The sequence below is a fragment of the Dicentrarchus labrax genome, unplaced genomic scaffold (assembly GCF_905237075.1).
Source record: "Dicentrarchus labrax unplaced genomic scaffold, dlabrax2021, whole genome shotgun sequence".
NCBI classification, from domain to species: Eukaryota; Metazoa; Chordata; class Actinopteri; family Moronidae; genus Dicentrarchus; species Dicentrarchus labrax.
Window position 1 is genome coordinate 15,396,059 of NW_026136707.1, and position 26,396 is coordinate 15,422,454.

The 26,396-nt window shown below is 43.3% G+C and overlaps 1 protein-coding gene across 12 annotated transcripts; it reads left to right on the top strand.

Moving 5' to 3' along the window:
* The first annotated feature begins 1,458 nt into the window (after nt 1-1,458).
* On the top strand, nt 1,459-26,242 carry phactr4b (phosphatase and actin regulator 4b). 12 transcript variants are annotated; one of them, XM_051406966.1, is made up of 17 exons: nt 1,459-1,529; nt 1,949-2,049; nt 8,091-8,210; nt 8,660-8,704; nt 14,692-14,856; nt 15,195-15,275; nt 16,188-16,706; nt 18,153-18,500; nt 19,836-19,967; nt 21,081-21,612; nt 22,053-22,351; nt 22,456-22,654; nt 22,848-22,903; nt 23,282-23,343; nt 23,433-23,570; nt 23,709-23,785; nt 24,689-26,242. In XM_051406966.1, the coding sequence occupies exons 4-17, from the start codon at nt 8,692-8,694 to the stop codon at nt 24,702-24,704; spliced, it is 2,637 nt and encodes an 878-aa protein (XP_051262926.1). In that variant the 5' UTR covers nt 1,459-1,529; nt 1,949-2,049; nt 8,091-8,210; nt 8,660-8,691; the 3' UTR covers nt 24,705-26,242. The 12 variants fall into 12 exon arrangements, with proteins under 12 accessions (XP_051262926.1, XP_051262932.1, XP_051262924.1 ...); XM_051406964.1 differs by having other exon boundaries at nt 1,482-1,581; XM_051406967.1 differs by lacking the exon at nt 1,459-1,529 and adding an exon at nt 1,625-1,641.
* The last annotated feature ends 154 nt before the right edge of the window (nt 26,243-26,396 follow it).

Here is a 26,396-nt window from a genome sequence, read left to right on the forward strand (position 1 = left end):
TTAATGTTGTAGCAATTAAAGGTGGAGCTAATTTTAATTACCTAATAAGCTTAAATTTCCCCAATAAATGAAGTCTTATCTTAACCAACAATAATAAATCATAATTTATTTGTTGATTGTATGTTTAGTTATTAATCTGAATCTGTAAAATAACTTGTAACTAAACGTATCAAATAAATGAAGTGGAACTAAAAGTTCAACATTTCCCTCTGAAATGTAGAATAGAAGTAGAAAATGGAAAATACTCATGTAAAGTACCACTTGAAAAACATAAATTATGGCTCAAAACTGAGACGATAGCTGATCAGTGATGATAGCTGATGGCTGTCAGAGCGTCTGTAGTTACATATTTTACTTTTGCCTATTAGTTGGATTCAGATTTATTGTTGTTGCACAGACTGCAAATACTGAGACAACAAAATGCAGTTTAGCATCTTAGCAGAAGCAGTAAATTTCAGAGTATGTACAAATATAGGGGTAATAAACAGTTGACAGAATATGTTAATGATATATAAAGTATGATCATTGTTAACTGTGTGATATGAATACACTAAGATATGTACAGAATGAACATGTGTGGCAGTAGGAACGATGCGGTGGAGGTATCAGTATGGTGTATACACTATGTACTACAGACTGTTGTATAAACATGTATGTGTATGTGAAATACAGTGCAGGTTGGTGTGTCTACAGTAGTGTGGCAGTAGTGAGTAAGTATGAGCAGAAAGTCACTGGATGAAGATGTGTGAGGTGTCCACTTGGGGCTATCACTGTGGTATACAAACATATCTGAAAGATTTGACTTGAAAATAAAAAAAAAATTAAAATGGATAAACTGCATGTGGAAATTAAAACACTAGTCACTACGTGTGAGTTTTGGGATTTTCACCACTGACACAACAACAAAAACTCTTCCAAACAGATTTCTGGCGTGAAAGTTAAAGAAAAATGTGGTTGTACTAAATGCTGGACTTATCTTAGACATTCGGAAAATGAGTTAACTTTTACTAATAATACTTTCTGCTGAACCTCACGTAGGTTGTTTGTTAAAGTGGATATGTGTAATACTGGTATGAAGCCTTTCACACTGAGATAAAGGCAACATTCATTGAATGAAATACAATCTATTTCAACTGTATTCTTCTTTAATTTGACCCCATTCATATTGCATTACAGCTGAAGGGGTGAAGTTGATAAGTTGTCATTTACTGGTGAATTATGACAGCAGGCTCTATTGCATGCCTAAATGTGGGAGCTATTTTCACTGTATGAATACAGTGTAGGAAGGGGAAAGTGAATCCCTCTGTTATGTAGAGTTTCATTGTCACGGTGGGGAGCTGGATAATATAACGGAATGCTTCTCCACCCCACCCCCCCCTTTTCCACCCCAGATCAATCCAATGCAATGCCTGATGGGTACTGAAGTCTTCACAACACAAAGAAGAGCCATGCTCGCAACGCCCACAGAGGAGCTGCAGCTTCCACCGAGAACTACCGGTACCGAGATGCCCAGCTTGGGATGGTTTCCGGTAAGTGCGTAAAATGTTTGGACCGGGCACTGGAAGAGGGGGAAAGTGTGAGGTGAGGAAATGACCGGGCTGCTATTTTTAAACTAATTTCAAAGGAGGAGGCGGAGGAGGGGTGAGTCAGGAGAGAGGTAATGTGAGTGCCGAGGTCCTGTGGGAACAAATAATCCACAGTGGCTGAGTTTTGAGGGAAGATTTCTCCGCAGACAATAACCTAAGTTGCGCTCTAACTTAGCCGATGCAAATCAAGCCGGTATCGCGAATAAATTGCACGTTTGCGATGCAGGATTGCGCGTAAACATCTTGGTTTTGTGCACATCCTGGGTGCCACAGGGTGAATGGTTTTGTGCGCCTCTTTAGCTGAAATCACTGCTGCTGTTTCACCACCTCCAACTCCATTTTCCACTGATCTCTGCTTCTAGGCGTCCATGCACAACAAAGGATGCGTGTGATCTCCGGGATGTGGACGGTGTGCGTCGATGTTTGTAGTCGGATGACTCTGTCAGTGGGATGCACCTTTAAGGTCTGTATGTCGGGTTTTTTTTATCCTTGTGGAAAAAATACAAACATTTATAGGCCTCTAGAAAACGCTGTGTTATTTTGTCTGCAGCCATCAGAAAATTTCGAAACCAAAGCAGTTTTAAATTGCAGCTGGAGTCTTGAAGGTTGCACAAGGCTTAAAAGATAGAAATGCAAACCCTCTGCTTCAAAGTAATAATTAGCTCATTTAAAAGGTGGACAAATTAATATCTGCTTCAAAACCTGTCTGCATTTATGTGAAAAGCTAAATTTAAATACAGCAACAATAAATACACACATACAAAAAAATCCCACTTTATCTCTTTGTGTTTCCTACAAAACGTCGCAAAAAAAAAAATGCATTCATCGACAATGCCTTTTATTTTGAAACGTGTAACCGGAAGTTGTCGTTTCCGCTGTGGCTGGTTTGACCCGTTCACTCTTCAGCATCTTGAGTCCACTGGCGCGAGATCCAGGAGAGGGGAGAGAGAGAGAGAGAGAGGGATGCAGGTCGGGGTATAAAGCCTCCACACACGGATCCGCTCCCCTCCTTCTCACCGGGAGTAGCGGCTGTATAAATCCGGTGCCGTTCAACCTCTCAGGTAATTTGAACGTCGCCTCGGGGAAAGCGTTTAAGTAAGAGTCAGCGTAATCTCCGGCGGTACAGTTAGAAACCGGCGCTCCGGTTAGATCTAATTAGGACAGGGATTGTTCGGCCAAAGATGGAAGACGTGTTACAGTCGACCGTGCATCAGGCGCTAATTGGGAGATGGTAGCCTGGCATTTATTATTATTATTATTATTATTATTATTATTACGTTATTATTTTAAACATGTTTTCATTTTGTAGTCACTGCATTGACCAAAGAGAGTGGATTCTTCAAGGACATACAACATTGGATGCATACAGTCATTCATGTGTTCTCCCCAGGCATATAAGTGTGTGTGTGTGTGTGTGTGTGTGTACATAATTGTAGTTTTTATTGTCTGTTTTTTTTTCTTTTCTAATGAGTATTCCTCAGTAAATCTGCCATATGAAGAACTTTTGAAGCCTGGCTGATAGTTTGGTCCGATGCCTCCTCCCCTCCTCCCCCCTTTTTGAACCTGCATCTCTTCTCCTATACAGTAACATGCATTTTCCTCTGGTTGCATCTGCCTGTGGTGTAATGGCTCTGGAGTTAATGTGCTCTTCCGAGGAAAAAATAAAAATGCTGCCTCATAGCTTGTTTTGTAGCTATTTCCACTTCCCATTGGAAGCACCCCCCTGCCCCTCCCCCCTTTAATGGCCATTAAGAGGCAACCAAGATGGTTAAGCTGTCAGCTGGGCCTGATTGATTCGGTTAGACCACAGATGAGACTGCTCTGTGTCTGAGATTCCTCCGCAGCTCTCAGCTAAATGTCTCTTCTCCACCTCCTTCCCTCCCTGCCCCCCCAGAGGTGGCCATGCTAGCTTTAAACTGGAGATGCTGAATATAACACGAGCAAACATACGTCGCGTGTTAATGCCTGTCGGCTGTTATAAGTTACCTTCAGCGTTAGTGAAAGCTGCACGGCGGGCGGGTGGTGGGGGTTAGTGGTGGCACGTCCCCCTGCAGTGCAGTCTTCACACAGGTGGAGGGACGCTGAGGGAGAAAAGTTTAGCAAAGGCAAGGAGCATTTTGGGCTCCTTGTAAAAGTGGGCCACCGGTCCCTGTGGTGAGTGATGCTTTTCTGGGGCAGGCTCAGTGATGACGTTCACCCGGCCCGGATTGGGAACAGACACCCTCGTCCATCCATTTCGGAAAGGGGGTGCGGAAACTGTGCTGCTCGGATACACACTGCAGGAAGGTGCTTGCAGGGAGACTGCAAGACTTTTTTTTACCCCCCACCAGCAGGCACTTTTATTCCTGATCTACATCTATCATTGATACTTCTCTGGAGCCTGTGAGTATCAGCTCAGTCCACCTCAATGCTGCTTTTAAATCAGCTATTTACCCTCTTTTGTTAGAGTGTAACTTGTTAAGAAGTCCTATTTTTTTGTGTGGAATTCATGATTTCCTCCACTGACTTGGCGGCTTTTTTTGTGCCCAAAAAACCCCGAGCCCTGGAGTGAGGAGCGCGCTGCTATTTAAAGATGGCACAACTCAGCCAGCTGCTGCCATTTCTGCTCCCATCGTAATTGAATCAGCACTAGTAGAGTGCGCCAGCGAGGGTGTGTGCGCTCCACAGAAGATTATACAGTCGCGACTTCTCGGTCTCTAACATCTACTTTCATATACCTGATTGGTGGCTTTCTTTTCCTGGTGAGTGCGTCTGTGGGACGGAAGCGGAGGGAAGAGGATGAAACTCCCAGCCGGTGTCATCCGTGAAAGAGGATGTGGGTTTGTAATGGTTTTTCAAACAAGGTAGTCGGTCCTGATTGTGAAGCGTTGGAGCCAAAATTATAGTACGAGTTGTGAGTGATGAGGCGAGGAGGTAACGTTTGACTCATTTATTTACTCCTCTGTCAGAACGTGTAAGCTCCAGTTGGGTGTACATGTCATTAATTGGTTGTGTGCGTCATGTCCTCTTCGGTTTGTTTGCCCAACACTGTGAAGTGAGTTGCGGCGGCTGTCAAAGGCTTCAAAGAAACTATCTTCTCAAGGCGGTGAGCGACAGAGGTCCTGCGCAGTGGAAAGGCTCATCACGCCCATATTGATCCGTCGTGTACGGCACAGAGCAGGGAGAGGGTTAACAACTCTAAAGGGAACTAGGCCATCAACATCCCTTTTTTATGGGCACATTCTGAGACGTTGAGCTTGACAGAAACAGCAAGTGAAACAGCAATATGTGATGGTGGAATGTATCCGCTCAAGCCAGTTCTTTTTCTATTCTCCTCTTTCTTGGATCGTCTATGTTGTACTTGACATGCAGTGATGCGTGCAAGTGTTATGCATACATAACATATGAGGCTGTGGTTGAAGTGGTGGAAAATTCAGTGTTTGTAGCTCTACCCCCTCACTGCCTCAAATCCGCTCGTACTTTCAGACACCAAAGATATTTTCTCTTTCCCTGGATAGAGCGAAACGCTCACCACTCAGCTCGATTATTTTGAGTCATCCAGCCAAGGCTGTGGCACTGGGAGGGAGTGCAAAAAATTTCATCTCAGACCACGGATACATCTGCCTCCTCTCCTCTGTTTGTGTGGCTCCACTATAAAAACGACAATATTTTGAGCTTCATGTGCAGGAATTATTGACCTGTTTGATGCCAGAGTGTCGTTACTCGGGCTTCTTCATTTGATAGGGAAGTTCACCTTTGACCCCTGCCGGTAAATTGGCCTGGAAGAGGAACAGAGAAGAATGCCAAATACAGAATATAATTGTTGGTACTAGGAAACCGCTTTGGAGTTTGATTTGTGCCGTACACGTACCGCACAAGTCCCTCGGACAGACGGAGCTTTACTTGGTGGCTGGACATTGATCATTGGTTACATAAATAGTCCTGTCAAAGAGCCTCTGTTGGCCCTGGACAAAGCCTAAAGGGGCCTTTGCTCTTATCTGATGCCTCAATTTGGTTAGACCAGTAATTCAGTGAAATGTAAGCCGATCTGGAGCTCCAGTAGACCACCAGAAGGATTACTTTGCAATGAAATTCATCATCTGTGTTGAGAGAGGAACTGAAGGAATTTTTGCAGCCTCATTTAGGTTTTGGAGTTTGGGTCATTTGCACTTTTTTTCACTGATGGTAACCAGCATTTTTTTTCTCTCATGTTATTTCCTTTCTGGCCCTTAATGCATAGCAAATGTTGTTTTTCTCAATCGCCACAAAAGATGATGCTTTTACAGTATTGCAGCTATTTTATCGCTTAGAAAGGACAGTTTGCAGTCCAGTTTGTTATGGTTCTGTTAAGTCTTTGACTGCAATTAATGATCATTTTAAATTTGATTATTTTATTGGTTTTATTGAAGCAATTATTCTATTTCTATAAAATCCCTGTAAATAGTAAAAGCACATGACAGTTCCCTAGAGCCCAAGACAAGGTCTTAATTGCCTAAATATGAAATTTACAATGATATAAAACACACGAAGGCAGCCGATCCTTACATTTGAGTATCTGAATCCATCAAATGTTTGGGATTCTTACTTAAAAACCACTTAAATGAGTAATCGATCAGTTATTAACAGAACAGTTATTTTCCCCACAGTCCAAGGTGAGGTCTTTAAATGTCTTTTTTTGTCCAACCAACACATACAGATTTAGTTTGTATGACAAAGAAAAGCATCAAATTTTCATGTTTGAGAAGGTGGAACCATAAAAAGGTTTAACATTTTGGCTTACACTTGAGCTTAACGGTCTAAAATATTTGATTTGATTATCAAAATGATTAATTTCCTCTCCTCATCAATCAATTTATCGTAGTTGCGGCTGTAGTTTGAGCGTTACTAGAAATGGATCCTTCACTACTTTCTATCCCTACATTGCCGTCCTAGAGCTCATCCTATTTTCTCTTTTGAGCTGACAACAGCAGATCTTTATATTTACAATATAAACAAATGGCCATAAACAACAAGTGCTGGAAAGTAAAACCTGCTCATTTTCGCAGCTTTATGAGAATCTTCTGTGTTCCAGTGTAAGAGATGTATTGCAGCCTAGGTCTGCTGATGTCAGACTCGGTTTCCTCTCTGAACTGAGTTAAATCACAGCTGACTCTGTTTTCATCTGCTCTTCTGCTCTCTGCCCTGTCCGTCCGCCCTGCCAGCGGAAAATACCATGATCCTGTTTAACCTGCATGTTTGATCGATCAAATCAAACCACATATCAGTTTTTCGTTTCTGCAAAATGGCCTAAAACTCTCTAATCCCATATAAAAACAGCTTGAAGACTGAAATCCCACAAAGCTTAGCTTGGTGTGTACAAACAGCTGTAGTTTTAAGTCCTGGGATCAGGAGAATAATGACCTTGCTCCCAATTTATTTAGACTGTTTCTGGTGTATCAATAGGTTTAGCCACCTTTCAGCATTACAGTGTCGTTGCCAATGTTCATTTATATTTCTAAAATGAGCATTTGTTAGATATCTGCTTTGCCAACTCAGCCTGTAACTAAAATAATCCAAATATCTTTGTCATAAATTCCCCATTTCAGGCTCTTTTTAAAAGGTTTGTTTGTGGTTATGAAGTGATGCACTTCAAGTGTTTAATTACATTATTGAAGTGTTTCCGTAAGTTAGTTTGTACAATGCGCAGTTGGAAGCCGAGGTCTGAGCGTATGCCAGGAAACTGTTCTCCCACAAGTTTTTAACAGCACTATCAGCCTCACGTAACAGAAATCGATTCACACTTCAGTCGTCCAGTTTTTGAGGATCACTGTAACATTGTCTTTTTTTAGATGACCACAGTCGTGTTCTGCTGTACTCCATCTACTTCAGGTTTTACTAAACTGTGAGATACTCTGACACACTGAGCTTTTTACGTTTTGTCTTTTTTTTTTGTAAGAGCCTTTGTTTTGTTTCTCTGCTTCACGCCCTGTCCTACTGTACACTCATTCAACTTTCTTACGTTTTCTTGCTGCAAATTGTGTTCGACTTCGCAAGTTCTCTCTCGTTTCTCGTCCTTCGCACTCGCGTTCGTCCTTTTTCTCTGCCCTTTGTTTACCTTGTAAAGAAGGGATGGTTACAGCAGATTTGCTCAAGTCGGCGACACTAAAAATGAGTAGAAAACGTGTTCATGTTAATTCCTGAGGTTTATATTGTCCCTCTGCCTTTGACACCTATACACAGTGCTGCAGCCTGAGGTGCTATGTGAGCTCGACTCTTACTGGACTAAAAATGTATCTGGTGTTGGCCCTTAAGCACATGATGCAAAATAATAATAATCCTAGATGAAGCTTGGTCTGTCATCTTCATGCTGTGGGCCTTTAAACCCCATTTCCACCTTGTATTTTGATCTGTCTGCATACGAAAAATGCACTTCATATCGAGCGTGAATGGGGGCTTCTCTGGCCCTTCTCTGGTTTAAATATGTCTGTGTTTTTTTTCTGTTTATGACTAATTATGATCTAATCTTCTTTGTTTCTCTTTTATCAGAGGGGTTAAGATGGGTGGAGCTGCCATCTTAAGCATGCTGGAGACCTGAAAAAAAGAGAAACTGCTGTACTGCTGCTGAGAACCTCAACCACCCCCACTCCACCCATGACTTTCTATAGTGTATGTTTATACCTCTTTACATTTACACAAATCCACAAATAATTAATTTCTCTGAGGTCATTTATAATGATCCTAAAATAATAAAGGTTATGTTTATTAAATATACTGCATTTCCTTTGTGATAGAAGAAACTACATACAGTTTGATTTTGAATTTGGCTTGAAAGTGGTCAGTGATTATTGGGTTTCTCTTCCCCAGATCAGTTTGACTTGGATGCTTCAGATTCTTTATAACTGGAAAGATTCAATTACGGCTTTAAAGGAATTTTAATGAAAACATTTAAGACTAAATATCTCATGAATCCAAGACCACAGTGTTGATGTTCATTTTTGAGCATCACTAGCGAAAAATGTTTGAGGGAAAACCGAATTACCGGTTCTACTACACTGGTTTAGCTTGGCTTACTCACTGTTTAAACTGGTGTTGATGCTCAAACTGTTGTTTTTCAGGAACCGTTGATTGGTGTGCCTCAAACTCTGTAATGGAAAATCGTGGTGAGTACCAAGTTGCTCATTGTGGTTCGTTAAGTGCAGTGTTAATGCTGTGGAGAGAAGTTGTAGATCCACTCGTCTCGCTGTACATCTACTGTGTTTATGGGGTCTGTCTAGGCTCTGTCACATTTTATGAGCCACTCAGGACTCAGCCATACATCTTCTCAACCTCAGGGCCTGATCGAGGATCAGTTTCCCCTCCCAAAACTTGGCCTCAGGGTTTTCCCTGGTCAACATAGGGCTGTGTGTAATATGTGTGTATGTGATGTGTTGCAGAAGAAATGGTTCAGTGAATATTGGTTGTGTCACCGTTTAAGTATGACTTACTATAACTGCTTTCAAGCGTTCATACTCTGACACTAACTGTCTCCTCTCTTGTAAAGGCTGTCAGCTGTGCAGGAAAAGGAGGCGTTAACCTTGATTATGTGTGCTGCTCTTCAGTCAACCAGTTCTCTTTCGCAAAACAAATCTAGGGCTGCACGATATGGTTAAAAAAATCATTAGATTATTTCGACAGATACTGCACTTGAGATATGATTCACAATCAGTGGGAACCAAATTTTTTGCATCACCATTTTTCATTTTCACTGAAAAAAAATAATTATGATGAGGTGACATTTGTTGGGGTCTGTAGCAAACAAATGTGTTTTTTTCTTACATCAATAACATTTATAGGCCAGGGTATCTCGACATTTCGATTAATTGTGCAGCCCTAAACAAATCATCCCAAAAAAAGCTGTTTAAAATGTCCAAATGCGCAGTTTCTAAACCATCCCTACATTTAAAAATAACTGCTTGTTCTCTCCCCTGGCCTACTCGTTTAGTCCCTGCGATGCTGGCGTTCAGTTTCTCTTTTTAACTTGCTTTTCGGGCAATAAACAACGACGTCCATATAGATAAACGGTTAAAAATCTGTCCTTGTACAAAAATATGAAGCATATGTTAAGACATGAATGAGACTCTCAGCAGTTATACAGCTTTATAGCAGCATCCATAGGGCATGTTCCATACTCCCCCCCACATTAGACGGGGCTGTGTATGTGTGTGTGTACCTGCCTCAGTCTGCCTGCCTGCTGAAGTGGCCTGGCCCAGTCTGTTATCCAGGTCAGGCCAACAGGTTCTGGGCTCATGCGGATTGGCTCAGCTCTCTCTGGAAGCCGGCCCGGTGTGGAGGCTGTATGTGGGGCACAGGGAGAGAAAAGGAACGCTGCCGAACACACTAGCTCTCCATCTTTAGAAATAGCTCGAGATGCAGCCAAACGCTCAGCAAACTCTGATCTATCCAAGCATAATGACACAGCTCAATGCTCTGGATTCCTCTGAGGAGCAGTAGGACAAGGCTTTCTGAAGACATCCAAACCTCAAAGGGAATCAAAGCACTAATTCAGGGGGTTCAGTCAGAACTCCCCCTTTTTTTTTCCTGCTCTGCCTCTCTATATTCAAGCCCCAAACAGGGCAGCTCTCCTTGGCAAACATGATTCAAAGTCATGCTAATGCCTACAAGACTGTTCAAATTGTGATAAGAGACTTGGAGATGTGCATAAAATGGTGTCTGGAGACATTAAGAAAGGCGAGCGGCATGATAAACACCCTCTGCTAGTTCTGAGTAGTAATGGCTTAATATTAGCGTGCATGCTGGATGTAGAAACAGCGTGCGTCTGATCAACACATCTTCCTATTTGTCAGATTGACTTGTGATCCATCATTCCTCCCTTAAGTTCGGTTTTCATAGTAGCAGCTGTAATTCTGCTGATTCTTGTCTATTGGTTGAGAGGGAGCAGCATCTCAGACACACTTGACCTTTACACAGCTCACACAAAAAGTCTCTGATCGGGTGTAACATTTCTCCTGATTGAGGGCATTGATTAAAATTGCTCCAATTTATTCTCCACTCAATCTTTCACATCCAGACTAAATTAAGATTTTTATTTATCTGGTTAGATACATTGCTAATCCAAGAATGGCTTTTACAGACACTGTCCATATCTCTATTTTCTGTTTCGTTTGTCATGTCAGTGCTAGGAAGGCAAGAAAATACTAACAGCAGTGTGTCAGGCAGAGCAATACTTGCAGGGCATAAAATGTGGTCTGAGCTCTGTGGTTTTAAGTCTGTTTTTATTGTTATGTTTTGTATGGATCAGAGTTTTAAGAACATGCAAGACCTTGTTCTCTCGAGACCCACTGCACCGCATAGCATACATTACTTTGTACATACATTATTTGATGCACACATTGGACCGCATACCGCAGCACGCATCAAATTGAAAACATAACTCGTCCTTCTCTGAGGAATGGTAGGCATCTTTCAGTGAATTCTGACCTGTGCTATGAGCCAAGGAGGGAGGGAGTCCAAACTCCTGGAGGGAGGGAAGGTCTTAAGGAGATTGCAAGAGGGAGGGACGGGGGAAGGACTGTACTGAAAGGCGTAGAGGAAGGGTAGACGGGAGAAACACAGAAGAAGAAAAGACCTGAGATAGAGAAGACCAGGGGACTTTGTTGAAGAAGGAGGAAGGCAGGTGCAGCTGCTGATCTGTCCAGTGTAGAGCGTACATTTCTGGGTGCAGGACAGGTAGAGGCCCCTCAGGGGCTGGATCATGGGACAGAGCCTTCGTGTGGAGACCCTAGCTCAGGATCCACAACAACACAACAATGGCGGTGAGTTTCAGGACTCACTCATGTACTCTGGGTGTACTTCACATAGTTGTGCATTCCTCAACAGCAACATACACATCATGAAGTTGGTTTACTATTCTGTAGTTATTCAATGGATTAAAGCATAGAGCAGAGATAAGGGTGGGGGTTGTATATTCAGCTTTGCACAGTCTCCTCTGTCTCTACCCCCCCCACCATAAGGAATGTTAAATCATTGGAATCACGTGAATGAATCGCAGCTGTGTATTTACACACTCATGCATGTGTTGCTGATTCACTTATTATCTTTCGTTTGAGTTATTTGCTCAGTGAAATTTGATACTGAAAAGACATTTTTTATTTAGGGATTATAGGAAATAGAGATTGTGTCTGACAGTGAAGTTTTACATTATTTGGTATCAGTTCCCGTAACGCAGTTCTTCATATTATACATTGTAAACCTGAAAATTAATCTTTAATTATGGACCTTGAGTTTGATAAAGTATCAAGTAGTGAATTCATAGGACAGATTTAAATATATCCTACCTTAAACAGCATGCTTGATTTTTATGTCACTTACTGCAACAATGCTGTTGGGTTGAATGATTTCATGGTGCACAAGATTCCACAAGTAGCAATCACAATGATTATAACCTCTTTGTGCTGTCAGTTAAGTAGATTAAAATTCATAATCTGGCCTGGCTAGGGTTGGGGTTATAATGAGGTTGGTGGTATTTCCCAACCAGTGCAGCCCGTGTAAGGGGGTTTCTTATGTAAGTGATCAGGATGGCTTGGCTAGAAGGTAGGCTAAAGGCCGGGTCCTTTTAAAACAACAATCTCCTTTTAACCATATGCTCACCTGACCAGGCCTACCATGACTCATTGAATCATGAGGTTACAGGAAAATATGGCCTCTCTGGGAGATGTCTGAGAGTGGTAGGTGTGGCTTTAGGATAGGGGTACGTCAGAGGAACACACACACACACACACTTACACACACACACTTACACAGTGTCACCCACCCCCATGTTTCCTGACTGGTATGCGTTATCTTGGCACAGCTCCTGATTACAGAGAGTGACTACTAGAATTCTTGTCCTGTCCTTGTTCTGAATGAAAATGAAAATCTAGATGTTTTTAACAGCCAGATATTAATTAGTTTCACTGGTGTCATTGTGTCGTACCTTGCAGCGCTGTGTTTCCATGAGCAGTACAGTGGACTGTTATTGAATGTGAGGGGAAGAGGTTGTCTTTGTTCTCGGTCACAGAATCAGGGTGGAGTGCCGTTTCCTCCCTGTGTTTCCAGGCTGACCCCCCCCCCCATAACTCCTGTACTTTCTGTCATTGTAGCTCTTTTTTTTTACCCTTTACTCCGATTCCCAGACCCACAGTCACACACAGCTGAAGTGGCACCACACACCAGACCTCTTCTCACTACCGCTGAAACAATGACATGTTGGAGAGTTTTTCTCTGTATCTGTGAAGAAAGATTTTGAGTGGATCCACAGCTCTCTTCAATGTGATAATTGAGTTGGATGTACCATACTTTTTTTTTCTTTTTTTAGGAGGAGGGGGATTTTTGTGTCTCTGGATTGATACATTTTGTAATCAGGCGTCGCTGGTTAATGTCCAAGTCTCCTAAGAACATGGTCAGTCGTCTTTTCAAATAGATGCTTGCTGCATGGGCTGAGTCCTCTCTGCGATCGTCATCTCTGCAGTGCTTTGGAGTGTGCAGGCCTGGCACAGGCAGCTCTTATCCTGCTTCACTTGCTTCAGCTGAGCCACTGTGTCAGAGGCTTCTCTGACAGAGCAGTCTGCTGTGTGAGAACCTCCGTTCTGGTTCACAGGGAAGCTGCCTTAAGCAATGCTTAATCTGGATGTTATGGCAGCTGGTCTGAATCCTCAGATTTCTACCTCTCCAAGATAAGCTGGATTTCCATGGTGCGGACATGTCCCTCGAACCCGGACCCATTTTGCTGTAGTTTTCAAACGGCTCGCTGCAACTTGTCCTTCTGGCATTTTCTGTTGGGATATATACGAGAGAGTCGATTTGGGGGTTGCCGAATGCTCCCTGCTTCCCCATGGCATGCTGTTTCAAGTCCCGCCACCATGGAAGCTGGACACTTAACACCCCTTTTCCAGGTAGACTGGTGTCTGTTTATTGAAAGACTTTTCACCTTTCGGGACATAACAGCATTGGCAGTAGTGCATGAGTTTAAACAGTTCTGGTTTGAATTGTTTTGGAGGTTTTACCGACAGTCAGGCTTTTAAACACTAAGTAAGCACTCAGTTCAAATTTTACCCCGCCAGCAGCATTGAAGTAGCTGTGTGGAGTAGCGGTTAAAGACTCTGTCCTTCAGCCGCAAAAAAATGGGTTTGAATCCTGTGTCAGCAACCATCCACCATGCTAAATGTCCCTCAGCAAGATACTGAAACCCTGCCAGCTCCAGGGGTGCCAGTCTGTAGCTAACCCTGACAATCCTGTCGTGTGTGTCAAATGAAGAGTCAATTTCCACCCAGGAATGATATTATCGTTATTATAGTGATCCTATGTTCTTTATTGGACTGCTAAGTACACCACGTTAGTTTTGTAGGTATTGTGTGAGAGCATATTGTTGTGGGAATGAGACTGCTAGGCGTTGTTGTTGCCGAGACATCCTGTGGGTGCATGAGACTGGATGTTTTAAATTGGACCCTATTCTCTCTCCACTGGTAAATATTATGTCTGCCGAACTCAGCAGCTGCAGCCTTGAAAGAGCTAATGTTTGAAACTCTCTCCGAGCTCAGCACCCTGTCAGTTGGCCTGTCAATCACGTAGTCAAGAATATGTAACCACGACTGCAGAATGCCATTTAGTTGAGTACTTCAAGCCATAATGGCATCTCATAAGTACCAGCGTTCTTTAAGACATCTTGCTGCTTGGTTGTAAGCTGTATGTGTGTGACTGAGTTTTTTTTTTCTGCAACAGTATGACTGCCATCCATGTGTGAGCCTCTTTCCTCTATAGAGGCAGCAAGGGCTGAAAGGCTGATAAGGCACAAGTCTTCATCCAGCCAAGGAATGTGAGCACTTGACAGTGAGAAATCCTGGCTGAACGCCAGCATCAGACCTCTCCTGTTAACTGTGGATATGTGGAGGAGTCCATGAGCTCTCAGCATCACCCTGCCAAAGCACACTCAGTCCCCGAGAACTATCAGCTAAAGATAATAACACCCATAATGAGCACGGCCCTCTTTACAAACGCAGCAGATGAGCTCAGCTAGAATGGAAAGATCCCTTTGTCAGGATATTGTGACTGCTAATGGATCAAATGGATTTAAAACTGTTGGATTTATATTAAACTACTGCTTTTATTTTAGATGATGACGCTGAGCAGCACCACAGCACAATGGTGGGAGAGGGGGGCAGCACAGGGGACAGCACCCCAAAGCGTAAGGGCAAATTCTCTACCCTTGGCAAGATTTTCAAGCCGTGGAAGTGGAGGAAGAAGAAAAGCAGCGAGAAGTTCAAGGAAACTTCAGAAGGTTTGTGATGTGAAGTCATTGTGTTCGTGAACCTCCCTCCTTCCTCACTGGTCATATCAGTTACATTCAGTTTTCATCAAAATTCCTCAATGAATGTGTTCCTGCCTGAATGTTACAGGCCCCATTTGGCTCTCCTAATGTTTTCAGTGCACCTACAATAAGACAATAGGCTGCTAACAAAATATCCTGTTGACTGAGGAGCTGTAAACTCCAATCTTTGTATTTTAGAGCATGAGGTCACACGGTAAATGTGTTTTTATTGCAGTATTTTTTTCCTCCTGGAGATCTTGAAAAAAGACAACCCTGTGTGTAACGTAAATTCTGTTTATTGACGGCAGAACTGGAGAGAAAGATGTCGACGAGGCGTACGCGGCAGGAGCTTATAGAGCAGGGAGTGCTGAAGGAGGTCCCGGACAACGGTAAGAACGAGTGCTTCTGTGATTCATCTGATCTCTCTTTACAAGAGTGTCTGTATCTGACGGCAGCTGCCCAGAGGCTATCACACCCACACAGACAGTACAGTTAAGTCATCAGTACATTATGGCAGGAACACTGTCCTCCTAACCAGCAGGTGTCTGAGACATATTTTAAAAAGGCAAATTTACTTTCACCTTGCTGTTTTTCAAAGTAATGCAATATCTGTTTAAAATGGCATGCCACTCTCCAGAGCTGAGGAAAAGTAGAACGAATTGTGCCCTGCAGCGAAATAGCTTTGAGAGGGGTGTGAGCAAGCGTAATGCAGGCCCCGCTGTTGCAGAAGCCCATTTATTAAACCTACAGCTGCTCCTTCATCACACCAACAAACACAGACTCTGTCTACGGGGCTTGGGTTAAGGGCACCTTCCTTTTTTTTACCATGGAACAGGGCTGCAACTACAGATTATTTTCATTAATGATTAATCTGTTCAATCTGTTATTTCTCAGACTATAGAGAGCCCAAAGACTGTAAACAGGTATGCAATATACAACAATGTAAACCAGAGAAAGACGCAAATCCTCACATCAGAGAAGCCAGAACCAGCAGATATTTGGCATTTTTGCTTGATAATTGATAATCAACTAACTGTTTTATCACTTTTGTTGCATAAAAGTGATAAAACAGTAAGTTCAAGAGGGAGGGGACAATAAACGACCAAAATGTTCTACAATATCAAACAGACATTGCACCCACCAGCATAAAACATTGAATAGTTTAGATTGAATAAATATTTAGTTTTCAGTGTTCTGCTGGTGCACTTGTTTGATGTAGTGTTGGATAGTGTTGGAGTTTTTTAATGCATTATAGTTGTGTGTTCATCAAGGACTCATGTTCTTCCGTACAACCTTTTCAGAAACAGATCCAGATACGCAGAACATGAAGCAGCCCTACGTGAAAAACGGCCACACTCTGCCAGTGAGCACTGGTGTCGGAGGTGGGGGAGTCGTCAGTGGTGGCAGGAGCCCGTGCAACCAGGGCAAACTCCCCTTAGAGTCGGATTTTAGGATGAACCCGGCCTGGCTCCCCCAGCCAGACGACCGCAGGGGACGCTCTCCCTCAAACGGAGACCGCCGGGGAGCTCCAGGCTCCAGGGGTACGGGACTGCATGAGGATGGGTGGAGAGGGGGAGGGGTAGTGTCACGTGCACATGTTGAGGGTGAGTGGAAGCCTAACGTGGTCTGGCAGGGCCAGATTCACGGGCAGATGGAGGAGGGTAGACGTGGGGGCCGACTTCACCCTGAGGACGGGCAAAAGAGGCCTGGGCTGCAGAAGGCCCCGTCTGAAGACGGCAGGAGGAGTCGGCCTGCAGAAGTGGACTGGAAGCCCACCCTCCCTCGACATGCATCTGCTGAAGAGGGAAGGGCCCGCAGAGGTGAGTGATTTCAGGTGTTTTTTCCCCCTGCCATCTGAGATTGTCCACCATTTTGAAAAGCTGTAGTCATCCCCGTTGAGATCCCATGTTTCCTCACAAGTACTTGACCTCCTTCATACATGTTTGAAGATAGTAGTCGATTCTTTAGTCTTAGGTATTTTTTTTTCCCACTTCCTCTTGCTGTCACTTTCCTGCTTATGTGCTGTCCTCCCAGATATAGACAGGCTCCTGTCGGCTCCCAGGGGCCCTGCTCCAGCTCCGCTTCTTATTCAGGAACATGAGGGAATAGCTCGTCCTCTCTTCTCCTCTCCTAATTAATGTGGCACGATCACTATACCCATTATTGGCCTTTAATGCTAACACTGTCAGCTCAGTGATAAGAGCCACAGCTAATTGATTTTACTGAAATATTACACTTTGAGAAATAATAGGTTTTTTGCCTGTTTTTAGGTCTCATGTGTCCAGTTATCACTTATCCAACACTTTTTTTTCTTTTTTTTTTTACTACTTCTGTACCTGTGTTCCAAATGATGTCAGTCAGATGAGAGGAAACCTACATGATCCACTTGGGAAACTTTCAAAATGGGATGGATGGAATAGATCATATTGAAAACCCCCATTGCAGGACTACTACTAGAAAAACTAAAAACTAGAAATTTTTACTGACAGATGTGAACAGATATATTCTCTCACTTTCCTTCATATGTCCCTGCGTTTCTCTCTCTCACCTTGTATTTTACTTTTTTCTTTCTCTCTCTGATGTGGCTTTTCTCTCCCTCTCCCACTCTCTTTTCTATCTTTATCACATCTCCTGCTTTCTGTCCTCCTTTCTCTCTCTCTCTCTCTCTCTCTCTCTCTCTCTCTCTCTCTCTCTCTCTCTCTCTCTCTCTCTCTCTCTCTCTCTCCCCCCCCTCTGTGTTCTTCATGCTCACTTCCTCCTTTCCTTTGATTATTTCCTCTTTGGTTGTATGATGTCACAGTGATAAAAGCTTGTCTGTAAATAAATAACCCTGAACTTCAGAGCTGCAGCTTTGAGGAATGGCGTGGGAGCAGCCGCAGCAGTGTGGGGGCCGCTTGGGGGGTGTGTGATGTGGGGTGGGCAGAGGGAGGTGGGTTTTTCGGTGGTAATTGCAGCCGCCTACTCTGTTTATCTTCACAGCTGATCCCTAGATAATGCAATTCTCAAACAAGTGTTATCACAGAGAGCGCTTTGAGTGGTGAAGCAGCAGAAAATGGCTCAGTGCTCAGTCCCTGAACTGAAACATTAATATCTATGTAGAGAGGTATTTTATAATGAGATATCACTAATTCAATATTAAGAAAAGATAAAAGTACACTATATTATGTGTGCACCACAGCTGGATGACTTTCTGCTCACATTTACTATTATTTTGGTGGAAATAACTTTTATTATATAACATATCCTCATACTTTGTTTTTTTATAGAGTCAGACAGCCATTTTGTCCCTGACCCAGAAGCCCTGCGGGACACCCTGCGTGAACCTCTGCCACCTAAACAGTCTGTCATGCCTCCAAAATGGCTTATGACGAGCCCCACCCCTGAACCCAGCAGCAAGGGTCAACCCCGCACCCCATCCAACCACCCCACGACCCAGTACTCCTCTCCCTCCGCCCCCTCGGCTGCAACGTCCAAACCTGTCAGGTCTGTGTCCTCTGCGGGTGCGTCCACTCAGCAGTCCTCATCTGTAGCCCCAACCTCCACCTCTCAGGGCACCAAGCAGCCCCCTCTGCCCCCACCCAAGCCTGTGAACAGGAGCAACGCCGCCATGCTGGGTAAGTTTTATTGAATAGTGGGTGTTAACAGGTAACAGTTTGAGCATGATCACATGCAGCCCACACAAACGGTCACAAATGTGCATTATGAACGCTCATGTCCGCTCACTTAGAATGTAGTTTTCCCACCAGCGGATACAATACATACATTTATGAGTCAGTGCACAACTGATGGCAAAGAGAAGTCTCAAACACAGCTAGCTACACACACACACACAAACACATACTTGCACACACATTACCCTGCTAATGATGTTATCTGAACAGCTTGAGCAGCTTTTCCCCAGCTAATTACTTAGTACGCCTGGACTATTTTAGCTGCAACTTTTCCCCAGCATTTTACACTCTGAAGATAACAGGGACTCTTGTGGCTGTGGGAGGCTGCTCGCACAGATGCAGTGTAGTGGTTGTTGTTGTTTACTGTGGGTTTGTCTCATCTGGGATCTTGCCTTAATTCCCAGTCGGGCAAGGCCGTCTACTTTGATTCATTTTTATCTTATCAGCAGATCTGAAGATTTCTGGTTCCTTGTGTGCACTTTTTGTCATGCCTTTAGTTGTGTTTGTCTGATTGAATTATGCAGGGGGGGGTTTTGTAATGATATTGTGAGGTCATGTTATGTCATCAGAGAGTCATGGGACGGGGGTATTACAATGGCCTGGTGGTGGTCACTTGAGGCTGTATTGCTTATCGTTAGTGGAATGGAAATAGAATACAGCTCACCACGACACAACTTTGGACTACCAAGAGTAGGTCAACAGCAACTTTAGGGAACTTTTTGTTCTCTGTTGATGCCGTTGTTGACCGTATACCGAAGCTGTCCATCAAGTCAAAGTAACTTTTACATTTTAAAGGTATTGTTTGACGTTTTGGGAAACTTGCATATTTATATTCTTGCTGAGAGTTTAGATGAGAATCTCTCTCTGTTAAATGTGAAGTTACAGCCTGGAAACAGTTAGCTTAGCTCCAGGTTTTTGATGCATTAAACAAATGACAATCATGTTAATAAGACCTGGTTGTTGGGTTTTGTTACCTTTGGCAGAGCCAGGCTAGCTGTTTCCCCTGCTCCTGGCTGTGGCTTCATATTTAACAGACGGATGTGAGCGTGGTATCGATTTTGTAAGAATCTAACTCTTGGCAAGAAAACAAATAATGGTATTCCTTTGAGAAGGGAGAACAATAATTAAGACTGAATTTTTTGATGAATGACCGAATGACGAGCATTTAAGGCACACCCCTCCCTTATTGCGCACTCTATACAATAACATATACAGTAGCACCATGTACCTGCATTCAGTGAACACTCCAGCTGAAGGCCTCCGTCTCCTCCCTGTTAGTCTCCGCCCTGCAGGGGGGAGAGAACGCTCAGCTTCCGCTCTACTGGTCCTGCTGGAAGCGAGAGTGCGACTACGATGTCTACCTGTCCCTGCCAGTCTACCTGTGCCGGCGGGCCGGAGGCCTGCGCTCAGGTAAAAGGATGGCCCCCTGGTATCTCTGTGGCCCGTGTCTGGAATGCCCCCCTTCAGAGTCTGCGTTCTTCATCGTGTTGCGTCCTTTCTGACTGCCAACATATTTTCCTCCCAATGCCTTTAACTTGTTTACTGGCCTTGATTGCTTCTCTTTGGATGTGGTATATAAGAGCCGCATGCACATAATGAGCTGATAATGAGCGTGCTGGGTGCTTTGTGTATGTGGGAGACAACTTCTGTGTGAGTGAGCAGTTGAATGTTTTTAATGCTGTTCTCTCTTATTTGGCATGTGGATGAGGGGAGAGCCTTTAGCTGGTTCCAGCTGGGGCCTGCAATGCATCAAGTGAATTTTATAGTACTAATCCACTCAGCTTCTACTCAACTGGGATGGATGGGTGGATGTGAATGGATGGATGGATGGATGGATGGATGGATGGATGGATGAATGGAGGGGCGAAAGGGTTCTAACATAAGGGATTGACTTAATTTAGAGAGGCGGATGTAATCCAGTTCAGTATAGTCCACTGCATGTTTCAAGACTGGCAGCACTGATCTCTTATTATGCCTCAGTAGCACGGCTATGGCTTTTAACATTGATGTGGCTTGAAAGCTGTTCTACAGAGTTTTAAGATTTATACAGCAATTATACAAATGTGCATGCAAATAATTGGAGGGTTTACATTTGAGCCTTTTGTTTAGGAGCTTTTTGCCCTGTAAAGACGCTCATAAACAAGGTTTGACGACAGGTTTAGAATGTGGCTGTGTAGAGCATGTAGGCTGTGTGTATCTTCTTTCGTCTCTGTGACTTGGGGCACATGCTGCACACTGGTTTGTTAAGGCAGCGTGTGCATTCATGTTGACACAGTCATGTGATGTGGCACACTGTATGTACGCAATAATGCTCAGTCAGACATGTAACCCAGTATTTATCTTTGTTCATGTGTATTCTGTCATGTTGGGTACATCATGTATATAGAGCTGATGCATGTGCACTCATGTCACAGCGGCAAACTAGATAGAAAAATAAAGCACTTGCTAGCAGCTCACTCACAAACCTAAGCTTTCTCTGTTTTGCTTTATGATTGGATGTATTAACTGTTTTTCCTTTTGCAGGGGACTTCACTCAAGCAACAGGCGGTGCCAGTCTTGTGCCAGCCAAGCCCTCTCCACCGATGCCTCCCAAGAGGACCACCCCCGTCACCAAACGCAACACGGAGGACTCCTCTGCTTCAAGCCATCCCATGAACCCCTCACCGCTTTCTCTGGAGGACCACAGCAACCTCTCTGTGGGCTTCCAGCTGCCTCCGCCTCCTCCCTCCCCTCCCCTCCCAACACACATACCACCTTCTCCTCCCCGCCAACACATTCACAGCCACCACCTGCACCATCAGCACTCCTACCCCCACCCACTGCCCCAACCCATACCCATGCTGTTTGATCCACCAAGCCCAACCAATGAGTCTCCTCAGCGCCCAGCTCCTGTCCCACTGCATATCATGATCCAGCGGGCCCTGTCCAGTCCCGGCCCGGCTCAGCCGCACCCAGACGGGTCACAGCGTGCGCACACACTGCTTTTCGAAACCCCTTCGGATTACCAAGGAGATCGTGGTCGCCCCCTTCCTGTCAGCATCCAACCACTAAAATTGTGAGTTTCTCAGTACATAATGGAAGAACTTTTGTAAAAACAAAGCTGTTCTGTGAAGACAGAATCACAAGTTAGCACACGTGAATACACGGTTACATGACGAAGATGGGAGCTGCAGAAATGGGCTTTCTGCAGTATGTGAAATTTAGCGTTGCATGTGGCCAGGAGCAGCCTCCACACAAATTTTTTTTTAACATTGTACACTTAGATTAGAGCTGACAGTCTTCCCCTGATCATTACAAAGTCAGGTATAACTAGAGTGATGGTGGAATATGTCTCCCGGTCAGGCTAAAGTATTTGGTTGAATACATACATTTTTCAAAAGTTTAAATGGTCTTAATCTTAAGTGCAAAAGCTACTTCTAAATTAGTTTATCACACAAACAGAGGCTTTCTGTATCCATAATTCTTAAATGTGTATTTATTTTTCCTTTCGATTAGATCTGAAGATGACTACTCAGAGGAGGAAGAAGAAGAAGAGGAGGAAGATGACGAGGAAGAGGAAGAGTACGATGGGGAGATCCCCCAGCCAGAGCTGGAGCCACGGAGTCGCAGATGCTACGTTGGAGACGCCGGTGTTTGTGTCATCCCAGGGGGAAACAGCAGTGAGGAGGAAGACGAGGAGGAAGAGGATGAGGAAGGAGAGCATGATATGCGTGGGGAGGACAGCGACTCAGACGGTCCTGTGCTGTATAAAGATGAAGACTCAGATGAAGATGAGGAGGATGAGCCCCCACCTAGTAATAACCGTATTTAATGAAAATATTTTAAAATGATTTACTGTTTTTAGTGTTTTGCATTGTTTTTGTGCTCCTGACCACATCTGTGTTTGGCTTGTATCCAGGCGCCCTGGCCAGCAGGGTCAAGAGGAAGGACACATTGGCTCTGAAGCTGAGCAGCCGCCCCTGTGCCCCAGACAGAGACAGGTTTACCCAGGAGAGGAGCAGCAGAGACGACCAGCCTCCAGGACAAACCGGCCTCACCTGGCAGAGCAGGGAGCAGTGGGAGGCCATCCGCACACAGATCGGCACCGCACTCACAAGGTAAAGACAGACGGCATCATTCCTTTTGTACATATTGCATTTCTTTTGTATCCTTTACACTGACAACAGCGACTGTACATGTTCCTGAAGAAATCAGGAGATCATTTCTTAGATCTTTGTCCTACTTATTGCCCGAATGACAAAGTGTAAAAATAGTCATACTCTTTTCTTTTTTCTTTTTTTTCCACTTCAGGCGACTTAGCCAGAGACCCACTGCTGAGGAGCTTGAGCAAAGAAACATCCTTCAGCGTTAGTATCAAGTCTTTCTTTCCTTTTCACCTTTGTTATCCATTACTGAACCTTATAATGCCTCCGCTAAAAAAAGAGGGATTCTGTTTTAAAACAAACATCACAGCTCAGTTTGGACTGATGATTTGTCTATGAATTATTCTTGACAATGTAAATAAAGTCTTTCCGAGCCAGTTCTTCATAATGAACAAAAGAATAACATTTCATACTTGCAGTTATAGCAAGAATTGACTTGAAAAGACAGTTCGAAAAATGGATGGCCGTTAAGATGTCTAATTTTGGAAACTCTACCTTTGGTGCACATCAGACCTGGCTTTCATGAAGCATCTAAATAAAGCTCTGTTGTTGTTGTTGTTGATTTTTCTTGTCTTTTTTCAGCCAAAAATCTGGCTGACAGACAAGCTGAGGTTCGAGAGATCAAGCGGCGACTGACCAGGAAGGTGAGGCAACACATCCACAACAGACATTGGTGTCAAATCACGTATTTGCTGGCTACTGAACTGACATAAAAACTCTCTGTTTATCGTAGCTGAGTCAAAGACCCACAGTTGCAGAACTACAGGCAAGAAAAATCCTGCGGTTCCACGAGTACGTGGAAGTCACAGATGCCCAAGACTATGATAGGAGGGCAGAAAAGCCGTGGACCAAGCTGACTCCTGCTGACAAGGTACTCATTCAGTTTGCCATCTCCAGTGAGCTCTTAACAAGCCCAATAAATGCAACCAACATATCACATAATCTTAGCATGTGTTTCCTTTTTAAGTTCACGTTTAACTGGCAGTCTGTTTCTTGTTGTTTCATCCAGGCGGCCATCCGGAAAGAGCTCAACGATTATAAAAGCACTGAAATGGAGGTTCATGAAGAGAGCAGAATCTACACGAGGTATACCTTTTATCAGCTTGAGCCTGACATTATAATCTTTCAGATTTTAGTCCTGGTTGACTTGGCGACACCTGTGGTAACCATGGTAACAGTAAGTGGTACCAGCTCTGTGTGCAGTTGCTTTGTCAGAAGTACGACGGAAGAAAATGACTTTTGTCATGTCTGTGCTGAAGTCTGTGACGAATACATTGTGTTTCCTGTGACTGCTTCTCAATAAACGCAAACTCCTTGTTTCACCCACACTTTTAATGTGAAGCAGCAGCTGAAATGTTTGGTTACTGAAACTAGTACTACTACTAATTAGTTACAGTTACTAGTTAATTCTCTCAAAAGTAATTGAATTACTAAAAGTATATAGTTTTCAAGGAAAGTAACTTTTGCATTAAATGTCTGCTTCAGTTCTCTTATCAATGCACATGGCTATCAGCTATATTATTTTAGTGATGCTGTGAGTCAAACCAATCGTGGATAACATTAAAAACAGTAATGTTGGATTACATACATGCGTCGTTTCCTGTGAATCGCTTGTGCAGTATAGGAATGGCAGACCCCGCCACTAACAATGAAAACTACTATATAGAGACATAATTACAGAATATAAATGCATTTGAATGGCTATTGCTGAAAAATGGCAGCCATAAATAGCATAAAATGTTATTGGGGTGCCCTGGTAGCCCACCTGGTAGAGCTAGCGCCCCATGTACTGAGGCTCAGTCCTTACTGCAGCGGCCCGGGTTTGATTCCAGCCTGTGATCCTTTGCTGCATGTTATCTCTTCTCTCTCCTCTCTTTTCTGTCTTCAGCTGTCTCTAAAAAATAAAAGGCATAAACAGCCCAAAGAAAATCTTAAGGATTATAACTGAAAGTGAATGTCTGCCTCATGAGATTTCTTTGTTTTGTTTAGGTTTCATCGGCCTTAGCTTTCCCCCTCTTCATGGATAATGAAGCACTTAAGTTCTCTGTGTGGCAAGAAGCTGCTCCCTATGCAGACAGAGCGCCCTTTTACGTTTCCCGAATGTAATGTACAGATTATCAGGGAAAACCTGGAACTGACTCAAAAAAAAAAAGAATGCTTCTCGCTTGCCCTCCATCGCCCTCCCACTACATTGCTTTCACTGAACTGAGGTGGTGGTGGGTGAGGACCAGATGCAGTATTTCTCCCGGACGACAGGGGGAACCACGTGCCAATGAAGTGGAGAAGTGACAGAGGACCTACAGGGCTTACTCTCAGTCTGCTGTTATGTGGTACCCCTCAGGGACTTGGATCTAGCTACAACCTTTAATGCGGCCTCATTCTGTGTTGCCTTTTTTCTTCTTTACTGTATATGGAAAAGCTAATTCATCTTGTTAATGTAATAACATACAATAATAATGGTAATAATAATGATGATGACTTATAATACTCCACACAGTAATAATAGAAAACAGAGACAAGCGGCTGCTGCGAGAGCGGGGTTGGAGGATGAAGACTGGGATATTCTGTTATAGGACTGGACATCTCTGGGATATTGTGTATGTTTTATATAAATTGTGTACAGACTGCTATTGTTATATCTTAGAATGAAACTTGGAAAGATCTAATTACAAAATATTCTGTAATGCACAAGATATTTTATATTGTAATTTTGATCACAGAAGTAGTGACAGCTTTTATTTGAGCCTTTTTATTATTTTTTTTATTTGGCTTGCCTGTATTTATGGTTGTGATGTGAGGTGGCCATTTAAGTGTCAATCTAGATATAGAAAAAGGTGCAGGTCAGGAGGCTGTTGGTGTTTTTATGTGTGCCAACATACCCAATGCCTAAAGCACTATAGGACACAGGTTTTCATATCAATAATTTCTGCAATCCACCGCATGAGCCAACACAGAATCCAATGCCATTGGACCTGGATAATCTCTCTTCATTTATACTTTTTTATGAGTTTTTGTACTTCCCTTTAAAGATAAAACATGCAATGCATTCTGTAGCCATTTTGAATAAGGTCATGCTAGTAGTGTCTATACTAAGAGTTAAATGTAAGATGCTGTGAGTGTAGATCAGGGAATTATCAAAAAAATCTGAAAATGTATAAACGGTCAACAGGGAGTCATTTTGGCTGGAACCTTTTGAAACTGCAGAAGTTGTTTTATCTTGTATTGTTGTCTGGCCAGTAGCTTACAGGGTTCTCTATGCTGTGTACAGGTTGATATAGGTTTAACTGATGCTTGTGTATATCTTGTCTTCCTTTCATTTGAAAAGAAATTTTAAATATAAAAGTATTATAGGTTGCTATTTTTTTAAGCACAGAATATTAGTTAATGATTAAATGATACAAAGAATGGGAATATGAAAGTGTACCTTTTCTGTAAAACTAAGTTCATTTTTAATTGAATGTGGAATTGTATGGACTGACAGTTTTCTTTTTAATTGTAAATAGTCACATCTGGATCTAATTAAAAACCTTACAATTCCTTGAACCTTCTGCGCACCTGGCTCTTTAATCAATAGACCTCTCTTACCCAATAATTGTGTTCAGGTGGAGAATTGCAGGGAAAGTTTAAATTGGAACCTCTAAAGTAAGAATATGAGGCTGCACCGACACCTGGTGGCTGGATAGGTCTATTATTGAAG